At 45.5% G+C, this 11,782-nt stretch overlaps 1 protein-coding gene across 1 annotated transcript in view; it reads left to right on the top strand.

Moving 5' to 3' along the window:
- Positions 1 to 11,782, top strand: part of OBSCN (obscurin, cytoskeletal calmodulin and titin-interacting RhoGEF) — a 636,219-nt gene that overhangs the window by 497,390 nt on the left and 127,047 nt on the right. Inside the window, exon 97 of the mRNA XM_073561015.1 lies at positions 2,563 to 2,763. Coding sequence (XP_073417116.1) covers positions 2,563 to 2,763 — 201 coding nt within the window. The remainder of the gene's footprint in view (positions 1 to 2,562; positions 2,764 to 11,782) is intronic.

An 11,782-nucleotide genomic window follows, 5' to 3' on the forward strand; every position in this document is an offset into this window, starting at 1 on the left:
TTCTTCCTGCTACTCAATTCAGTATTGGAGCTTATGCTCACTTAACCTCCTCATTTCAGTCCTGGTGGTCCTGCTGACTGACTGCCCTCACCTCTCTCTTGGGGCTCTTGCTCACTTAACCTCCTCATTTCAATCCTGGTGCTCCTGCTAACTGACTGCCCTCACCTCTCTCTCGGGGCTTTTGCTTACTGACCCTCCTCTGCTTATACTTATAGTTTTTTTTGTCACTTTTACTCCTGTATTATGTCCCTGAAATTTTTGTCACTGATACTTCTCACCTTAATCTTACTCACTTTATTTTCCTGACTCCCCTAATCTTAGTCATGCAGCTTTTGCTCACGGATCCTCACAATCAAAGCCCTTGAGCTTTTCTCCATGCATCTTCCTCACCTCAGTCCTAGAGCTCTTACTCACTGGTACTCCCTAACCCTGCCTTCATAGTCTTGTACACTGACTGATTGCTCCTCAGACATGAAGCTCTGGCTCACTGAGTCATCTTAGGTCATTCAATGAAATTTTCCTCACTGATCTCTTATCTCACTCCTAAAGCTCTTACTCACTAATCTTCCTCAACTCATCCTTGAAGTTCTTGCTCGCTGACCCTCCGCACTTCAGTTTTGAAACTCTCGCTTGTAGGACCAACATTTAGTACTGGCATACTATGTCACTAATTCCGGGGTCACACTAGCGTTGGATGTTATATGCTAATGACCCTCGGCTCCAGCTCTACTGCATGCGGCTCCAGCTCTGCTGCATGGGGCTCCTGCTCTGCTGCCAGCGGCTCCTGCTCTGCTGCCGGCGGCTCCTGCTCTGCTGCCGGCGGCTCCTGCTCTGCTGCCGGCGGCTCCTGATCTGCTGCGGGCGGCTCCTGATCTGCTGCGGGCGGCTCCTGATCTGCTGCCTGAGGCTCCTGCTCTCCTGCCTGAGGCTCCTGCTCTCCTGCCTGAGGCTCCTGCTCTGCTGCAGGCGGCCCCTGCTCTTCTGCAGACGGCTCCTGCTCTGCTGCGAGCGGCTTTTGCTATGGTGCGGGCGGCTCCTGCTCTGCTCATTTTCTCCTTCACCTTTGATGTCCGATGAACTCCCTCTGCTGGTGAAAGGAGGTAGTGAAACTGATTTGGATGGGAAAAACCTGTCATCTGAACAGGTGGAGTGTGATTGGACATCCGGAATCTGAGTGGATATAAGGCCGCCGACGCCCTGCTGGGTTGCTGGTGATCCTCTCTGCTCTGAGCTCTGGCCTCCAGTTTAGTCCTGTCTACTAAAGCTAAGTTTTTGCTCTGCTATTGTTCCATGAGATTTTGTCTGTTTACTTAGTGATTGTGTTCATCCAGCCCTGGCTAGGGACTGGCTGAACTCCATTTTTGTCTTTGATCAGTTGATCTCTTTGCTCTGTTTTCAGAATATACCTGAGTGCTGATATAGTGATTTTGAAGTCTAGTGACTTCAGGGCCTTTTCTATCAGACGTGTTGGACATTATTTTTGGCAGGGTTTTTGCGTGATTGCAGACAGTTGCTTTTCTTTCCTGTCCTATCTAGTTAGTTGGGCCCCATCGTTTGCTCAGCCTGTCTTTCTGTCTGTGTTTGTGTTTTCATCTGTTTTCACCATCAATACATGTTGGGGGCTGTCTATTGCTTTGGGGTCTGCTCTGGGGCAGTTTAGATTTCCCCTTTCTTTCTTTAGGTTTATTTAGTTCTCCGGCTGTGAACGAGGTGTCTAGGACCACCGTAGGAACACCCCACGGCTACTGCTAGTTGTTGTGAATAGGATCAGGGATCTGCAATCAGCTAGCTACCAACCTCTCCGGTTTTCTGGACTTAGCTTGTATTTTTGTTTTTTCCTCCTCCGGTGACTCATTCATAGCAGCTCCTGCTCTGCTGCGGGCGGCTCCTGCTCTGCTGCGGGCGGCTCCTGCTCTGCTGCGGGCGGCTCCTGCTCTGCTGCGGGCGGCTCCTGCTCTGCTGCGGGCGGGAGCCGAGTGTCATGTGATTGTGCTCCATTTTCTCGCACAGATTGGATCAGATCACAGCTGTGGAGGAGGCGGAGAAAGTAATGTCTCCATCTCCTCCGCTGTCGGCGTATATATCGCACATCACTCGGGTGATATGTGAGTGCCGTGCCTTGTGTCATTGGCTTATATGGGTGCTAGTGAGCCGAGACTCGGCCAATATACACAGCAGATCTCCCCATGCGCTGCTGCGCTCTGCCCCATAGGTGAACACTGGTCCGAGTGCTGTGAGGCTTTATCATCCGGATTCCTCTCTAGTGTGACCCCGGCCTTACAGTCTTTCCTAGAACTCTTGCTCACTGACCAGCCTCACCTTAGTGGTGGGACTCTTGCTCACTGACCAGCCTCACCTTAGTGGTGGGACTCTTGCTCACTGACCAGCCTCACCTTAGTGGTGGGACTCTTGCTCACTGACCAGCCTCACCTTAGTGGTGGGACTCTTGCTCACTGACCAGCCTCACCTTAGTGGTGGGACTCTTGCTCACTGACCAGCCTCACCTTAGTGGTGGGACTCTTGCTCACCGTTCCTCCTAATTGCTTCCTTTCTTGTTTTCAGAGGATCATTTGGTTTTGTAAAACGAGTTGTGCACAAAGGAAACGGAGCCACATGTGCAGCCAAATTCATCCCGCTGAGGAGCAAGAGCCGGCAGCAGGCGTACCGCGAGCGCGACGTCTTATCCAAGGTGTCACATCAACGCATCACCGCGCTCCTCGACGCCTTTGAAACTAAAAAGACATTAATTCTCATCATGGAGAGGTATCCTTTACCGGAGAGGTGGGGCGGCGGCGTGTGCTGCACTGCTGTGTCCATGGGTCAATGTACTAGTGTCTGTGCGTCCATTTCTGGCCGTCCGTTCCCGTGTGTGTCCGTAACTCTGCGGCCCTGTTCGTGTCTAAGGGTCTGTACTTCTGCTTCTCGCATCGGTGTCTCCATGTCCGTGTCTGTCTGTCTTTGCATTGCTGTCTACAGTGGGACATACAGGTGGTACTGTGCAGTATATATATACAGGATATAGAGGTGGTACTGTGCAGTATATATATACAGGATATAGAGGTGGTACTGTGCAGTGTATATATATATATATATAGGATATAGAGGTGGTACTGTGCAGTGTATATATACAGGATATAGAGGTGGTACTGTGCAGTGTATATATATAGGATATAGAGGTGGTACTGTGCAGTGTATATATATAGGATATAGAGGTGGTGCTGTGCAGTATATATATATATAGGATATAGAGGTGGTACTGTGCAGTATATATATACAGGATATAGAGGTGGTACTGTGCAGTATATATATACAGGATATAGAGGTGGTACTGTGCAGTGTATATATATAGGATATAGAGGTGGTACTGTGCAGTGTATATATATATATAGGATATAGAGGTGGTACTGTGCAGTGTATATATATATATATATATAGGATATAGAGGTGGTACTGTGCAGTGTATATATATATAGGATATAGAGGTGGTACTGTGCAGTGTATATATATATAGGATATAGAGGTGGTACTGTGCAGTGTATATATACAGGATATAGAGGTGGTACTGTGCAGTGTATATATATAGGATATAGAGGTGGTACTGTGCAGTGTATATATATAGGATATAGAGGTGGTGCTGTGCAGTATATATATATATATATATAGGATATAGAGGTGGTACTGTGCAGTGTATATATATAGGATATAGAGGTGGTACTGTGCAGTGTATATATACAGGATATAGAGGTGGTACTGTGCAGTGTATATATATAGGATATAGAGGTGGTACTGTGCAGTGTATATATATATAGGATATAGAGGTGGTACTGTGCAGTGTATATATATATAGGATATAGAGGTGGTACTGTGCAGTGTATATATATATATATATAGGATATAGAGGTGGTACTGTGCAGTGTATATATATATAGGATATAGAGGTGGTACTGTGCAGTGTATATATATATAGGATATAGAGGTGGTACTGTGCAGTGTATATATATATAGGATATAGAGGTGGTACTGTGCAGTGTATATATATACAGGATATAGAGGTGGTACTGTGCAGTGTATATATATACAGGATATAGAGGTGGTGCTGTGCAGTATATATATACAGGATATAGAGGTGGTGCTGTGCAGTGTATATATATAGGATATAGAGGTGGTACTGTGCAGTGTATATATATAGGATATAGAGGTGGTACTGTGCAGTGTATATATATACAGGATATAGAGGTGGTACTGTGCAGTGTATATATATATATATATAGGATATAGAGGTGGTACTGTGCAGTATATATATATATATATATATATATATATATATATATATATATAGGATATAGAGGTGGTACTGTGCAGTGTATATATATATACAGGATATAGAGGTGGTACTGTGCAGTGCAGTGTATATATATATATACAGGATATAGAGGTGGTACTGTGCAGTGTATATATATATATAGGATATAGAGGTGGTACTGTGCAGTGTATATATATATATATATATAGGATATAGAGGTGGTACTGTGCAGTGTATATATATATATACAGGATATAGAGGTGGTACTGTGCAGTGTATATATATATAGGATATAGAGGTGGTACTGTGCAGTATATATATATATACAGGATATAGAGGTGGTACTGTGCAGTGTATATATATATATAGGATATAGAGGTGGTACTGTGCAGTGTATATATATATATACAGGATATAGAGGTGGTACTGTGCAGTGCAGTGTATATATATATATACAGGATATAGAGGTGGTACTGTGCAGTGTATATATATATAGGATATAGAGGTGGTACTGTGCAGTATATATATATATACAGGATATAGAGGTGGTACTGTGCAGTGCAGTGTATATATATATACAGGATATAGAGGTGGTACTGTGCAGTATATATATATATATAGGATATAGAGGTGGTACTGTGCAGTGTATATATATATATACAGGATATAGAGGTGGTACTGTGCAGTGCAGTGTATATATATATATAGGATATAGAGGTGGTACTGTGCAGTATATATATATATATATATATATATATATATATATATATATATATATATATAGGATATAGAGGTGGTACTGTGCAGTGTATATATATATACAGGATATAGAGGTGGTACTGTGCAGTGCAGTGTATATATATATACAGGATATAGAGGTGGTACTGTGCAGTGTATATATATATAGGATATAGAGGTGGTACTGTGCAGTATATATATAGGATATAGAGGTGGTACTGTGCAGTGTATATATATACAGGATATAGAGGTGGTACTGTGCAGTGCAGTGTATATATATATACAGGATATAGAGGTGGTACTGTGCAGTATATATATACAGGATATAGAGGTGGTACTGTGCAGTGTATATATATACAGGATATAGAGGTGGTACTGTGCAGTGTATATATATACAGGATATAGAGGTGGTACTGTGCAGTGTATATATATACACAGGATATAGAGGTGGTACTGTGCAGTGTATATATATATATAGGATATAGAGGTGGTACTGTGCAGTGTATATATATAGGATATAGAGGTGGTACTGTGCAGTGTATATATATAGGATATAGAGGTGGTACTGTGCAGTGTATATATATATATACAGGATATAGAGGTGGTACTGTGCAGTGTATATATATATATAGGATATAGAGGTGGTACTGTGCAGTGTATATATATATAGGATATAGAGGTGGTACTGTGCAGTGTATATATATAGGATATAGAGGTGGTACTGTGCAGTGTATATATATAGGATATAGAGGTGGTACTGTGCAGTGTATATATATATATAGGATATAGAGGTGGTACTGTGCAGTGTATATATATAGGATATAGAGGTGGTACTGTGCAGTGTATATATATAGGATATAGAGGTGGTACTGTGCAGTGTATATATATATATAGGATATAGAGGTGGTACTGTGCAGTGTATATATATATATAGGATATAGAGGTGGTACTGTGCAGTGTATATATATATATATAGGATATAGAGGTGGTACTGTGCAGTGTATATATATACAGGATATAGAGGTGGTACTGTGCAGTGTATATATATATAGGATATAGAGGTGGTACTGTGCAGTGTATATATATATAGGATATAGAGGTGGTACTGTGCAGTGTATATATATATAGGATATAGAGGTGGTACTGTGCAGTGTATATATATATAGGATATAGAGGTGGTACTGTGCAGTGTATATATATATATATAGGATATAGAGGTGGTACTGTGCAGTGTATATATATATAGGATATAGAGGTGGTGCTGTGCAGTGTATATATATAGGATATAGAGGTGGTGCTGTGCAGTGTATATATATAGGATATAGAGGTGGTGCTGTGCAGTATATATATATATATATATATAGGATATAGAGGTGGTACTGTGCAGTGTATATATATATAAGATATAGAGGTGGAAACTGGACCAATCAGGTCCCAGCATTCACTCACATGTGACCTAACCTGGCCACATTATATGGTCCATAGCCACGCCCACCGGGTCACATGACTATGACCTCACCACAGGTCCTTCACACAGACATATATACTTTACAATAGCATTCATAAACATACATATGTCTCTATCTCAAGGTCACCCACCTTGAGATACATAATGGCTCTTCAACCACTCACACTCTTGGGACATCCACACAGCGCCCCCTCGTGGACACAGTGGTCATTACACCACATACCTCCCCCCTATGTTCAAACTTGTGGGGTTGAACACACAACATCACACCAGGGTCTCGAGACCGGGCACGTATTGCACCTTGCCCCACAGGTCGAGAGAACTGTCTCCATTTGTCATACGGCCTCATCTCTACATTAGGCCTCCCCCGCCCCCAGCGGTCATAATACCGGTCATTGTCTTTGACCCTCCAGTCACGGTCTGTCTGCATCATCAGACACTGTTTAGTCACCACACTGTTACAGTGCCCCTTGTCACCTGATCTTTCTCTCATTGACCGTCTCTCTCGGTTGGTGCGGTCATAAGTCTTAGTCGATCCTGCTGTCTGGCACGAGTCTGACTCAGTCAACGTCTCACAGGAACTACAGCCCTTCAACCTCGTACGGTCTGTCAAATTGCCACTCGCTGACATTCTTCGGCCATCTGCCATGTCACTTCTTGGCGGTACCCCTGGGGTCCTTACATCTTGGTATGAAGGCGGCCGCCACCTGGTATTCCGCACTTCTTTATTAATCCGCTGGCGGTCCAGCTTCAACTGTTCAATCTCTTGCAGGTACCCCACTCTATACTCCAAGAGCAATTGAAAGTTCCTCAGGCTTTCCATGGAGCCAACCACCATCATGGGAATCCTTCCCACTTCACCAGACACCTGGTCTTCGTCATCAGGAGGGATCCTCACCCTCACCACACCGGAGACATTCACAAGGTCCTGCATCACCTTCCCGGACCTTCCAATAATTCTCCCAATCAGAGCTTTGGGTACCGGAACCACATCTTTCCTCAAACCCAACCGATCCATAGCCTCTCTTGCTATCTCTAGGCGTCGAGCAGCCTTCATATTACTCCGCCTAACCAATTGTTTGACACGTAGACACTGCAAATGCATCTCTTTCAGGACAGCTACTCGGTTTGATGTGTTTTCCCTAGCTGATACTATCACCAACTGCCGAGTCTCAGGTGCCCAGTGCACCTTACACGCTTTGACCGCCTCTTTGAAAGCCTCATGCACACCTTCCTCAGCACAGGCTTCTTGCATGTCTTCTGGTACATCAATTACAACCTTGAAGGTCGTGGACTTGCTCTCATCCTGGACAGATGGCTCTGGGTTCCCCACGGACACTTCCCTCAAGATATCTGTCATGACCGGATGACTGTCTTGTGCAGCTCTTGGCTCACCATCTTCCTGAGATTTACAGTCTTCAGGACCCTTTTCCAAGATGGGCTTTGGCAGTTCTGCCTTGCTATCAGTCGGGCAAGGCCGCTGTACGTCTTCGCCCCTCCACTTCTCCTGCAGAAGACCTTTTACTACTCCACTGAGTTCTTGCAGAACTTTATCTTTCTCCTCTGCCAGGTAGCGACGCTCATCCTCTCTCCTGAGAATCTCCTGTTGATGCTTCTCTTGGGCCTCTCTGAGCACCTCCATATCTTCCAACAGGGTCTTGTTCATGGTTTTACACGCTGACAGGTGACCTCTGAGCTCAGAGACTTCCTTCTCCAGCTCATCCACTCTGTGCTCAGCTGCTTGCCTTAGGACTCTCTCCCGTTCGACATGTTCTGTTACAGTCTCCTTTATCAGCTGTATCTCACGATCCTGCTCTCTTTTGTCCATCACGTGTCGCACCACTACCTCTTTAATTATATCGTTAAAGGGTACCACTGGGTCAGTCACACCAGTCGAGTGAACCCTCCAGTTACCGTCCAGCACCAATGTGTCTAGTCCAGTAGTCTCATCTCCCAGCCCACCATCTGTCTTATCACGAGACGTCAGGTCCGTCAGTTGGGCAGATGTACTTCTTCCTCTGGTCAGTTCTACCTCTGACCTGTCCATGTCAGGAGCCGTCACTGTCTCAGTGTCCGCTGGCCCCACAGTCGAAGCATCTCCATCATCCGACCAAATGTCATCAAACAAAAGAAAGTCCCGGCCCCTCTCCCAGGCATAGACTAAGTCCCGTGGTATCCCTCTACCTTGGCACTCACCACCTTTGGTCCCCTCAAACACTACTGTGTCTACTGCGTAGTTCACCGTGACCCCGTGTTTACAGTGAACCCTGACGTTTTTCTCGGTCAGAGAGAAAACGAGAGGATTTCCTGTCAGAGTCACCTGACTCTCTGAGTCCAGCCGACCAAAGGCTCCTTCCCGGTGCAGCATCACTGTACACATCTGTGGCCCGTCATTACTACCTGGAAAGGATATTCCACATTCTGAAAAAGACCTGCACATACACTGCGGTACTCCAGACATACCTACTGAGTCACCCAGTGCAGTCACTTCTTCACACTTGGCCCCTTTCTGGACCACCACCCCGCTTTGGGTTGCCACCCCAATTTTGGTCACCGCCCCCTTTTGGAACTCCACCCCTTTTTGGGTTACCACTCCAATTTGGGACTCCACCCCTTTTTGGGTTACCACTCCAATTTGGGTCACCGCCCCCTTTTGGGTCACCGCCCCCTTTTGGGATTTCCCCATGTCCGTCCTGCAGAACCTCTTAGGCCACAGTTCACACAGTACAGTTTGTCTTTTAACGATACCACACAAGTCTTTGCTGGCACCACCACAGCTCCTGCTGTCACTGATCACCTCCGGCTGCTGTTCACACACATACACAGCGGCTGGTGTCACTGCAGCGCCATCTTCGTGGACGCGCCGATCCACCGGAAGCCGCTTGTCACCTTCGTAACCCTGCCGGGTTACTGGAAGCCGCTTGTCACCTTCGTAACCCCGCCGGGTTACTGGAAGCCGCTTGTCACCCTCAAAGATAAAAAAGCCACAAAAGTGCGCCCATAGGGACTTACCAGTGCAGGTATATTGGGTTATGCAGCAATAATACAGGGTACTCACCCTTAATAGTTGTGTAAAGCCACAACTACTGTATCCGCTTAGTCACATGCAATAAAGCTGCAGCAGGATGGCGTAGACAGACAGCGTCTGCTCCCAATGCTCCCAGGGCAGATCCCTTAAAGAAAACACCAGGTCCCTGTGCTGCGAGACCTTCGTGACCCCACTGAGCCACAGCAAGCACCTTCAGGTTTTGCAGAGGAAAAGAAAAAAAAACGAAAAAAAAACACATGCACAGTCTCTCACATGTCCTGTTCGTGTGCCACTCAGGACGTACCGTCTCCACCTGAGACCGTCCACCACACAGGGCACACCGGGTGCTATTCAGGGAGCCGACCCTCCTCCCAGGGTCTCCCAACACACCGGCCTCACCAGGTCCAGGGGCTCAGCGGGTGCTATTCAGGACACCCGTCTCGGCCCGAGACTGCCCAACACTTAAGCCTCACCAGGTCCAAGGTCCTACCATGTGCTCCAGGGCTCTTCCCAACACTGACCCTCCAGGACCTTGCTCACTGAACCCTCCAGGAACACAGTCTTTACCACTGACCCAGGTCAGTAAAACACTTTTTTTTTTTTTTTTCCCTTCTTTCCCGACCGGCACCTGCTGGCCGCGCAGGTTCTCGGACCTCTCTACCGCAGAGGTATCCTATAAGTCTTTGCCACTGACTCCTGTCAGCACATCACATGGCTTTAAGACCGTCAGCCCTCCTGGCTCAGCGTTGCCCCCAGCAACCGAATCTGCAGTCCTTTTCCGTTGCCCCTAGCAACAAGGCTACAATATTGCCCTTTGCTTTCTCCACCATATGTGAGGTAGCGCTGTCATGTAAGTAAGGGGTTCTCGCTTGCAGCAATCGAAAAACACATCCGGCACAGGATTTTCCAACAAATCATAGTCTATGAGGTTTATTCATCCTTCATAAACCTCCAGCAGCAATAGACACAGCATTACAGGAGAGCGTCCATTATACAGGCTATTTAGCCCCAGGGTTATCTCACCCACGTCAGGGTTCCCATATGGCTGTTTCTCCAGGCCACAGAAGTCCACTCACTCCTCAGGGACTCTCAGATACTGGCCGCCATTACACACACAGCCGCTCCACAGGCTGCTGTTAGTGAGGAGATCCTTCTCCTCACGGGACCTTCCAAACTGGACCAATCAGGTCCCAGCATTCACTCCATGTGACCTAACCTGGCCACATTATATGGTCCATAGCCACGCCCACCGGGTCACATGACTATGACCTCACCACAGGTCCTTCACACAGACATATATACTTTACAATAGCATTCATAAACATACATATGTCTCTATCTCAAGGTCACCCACCTTGAGATACATAATGGCTCTTCAACCACTCACACTCTTGGGACATCCACACAGCGCCCCCTCGTGGACACAGTGGTCATTACACCACAATATATACAGGATATAGAGGTGGTATTGTGCAGTGTATATATATAGGATATAGAGGTGGTGCTGTGCAGTGTATATATATACAGGATATAGAGGTGGTACTGTGCAGTGTATATATATAGGATATAGAGGTGGTACTGTGCAGTGTATATATATATAGGATATAGAGGTGGTACTGTGCAGTGTATATATATATAGGATATAGAGGTGGTACTGTGCAGTGTATATATATATAGGATATAGAGGTGGTACTGTGCAGTATATATATATACAGGATATAGAGGTGGTACTGTGCAGTGTATATATATATAGGATATAGAGGTGGTACTGTGCAGTGTATATATACAGGATATAGAGGTGGTACTGTGCAGTGTATATATATAGGATATAGAGGTGGTACTGTGCAGTGTATATATATACAGGATATAGAGGTGGTACTGTGCAGTGTATATATACACGATATAGAGGTGGTACTGTGCAGTGTATATATATAGGATATAGAGGTGGTACTGTGCAGTATATATATATAGGATATAGAGGTGGTACTGTGCAGTATGTGTATATATATACAGGATATAGAGGTGGTACTGTGCAGTGTATATATATATAGGATATAGAGGTGGTACTGTGCAGTGTATATATATAGGATATAGAGGTGGTACTGTGCAGTGTATATATATACAGGATATAGAGGTGGTACTGTGCAGTGTATATATACACGATATAGAGGTGGTACTGTGCAGTGTATATATATATAGGATATAGAGGTGGTACTGTGCAGTGTATATATATATAGGATATAGA

The sequence above is a fragment of the Dendrobates tinctorius genome, unplaced genomic scaffold (genome assembly GCF_039654945.1).
Source record: "Dendrobates tinctorius isolate UK_male_01 unplaced genomic scaffold, ASM3965494v1 ptg000311l, whole genome shotgun sequence".
In the NCBI taxonomy this organism is placed as follows: Eukaryota; Metazoa; Chordata; class Amphibia; order Anura; family Dendrobatidae; genus Dendrobates; species Dendrobates tinctorius.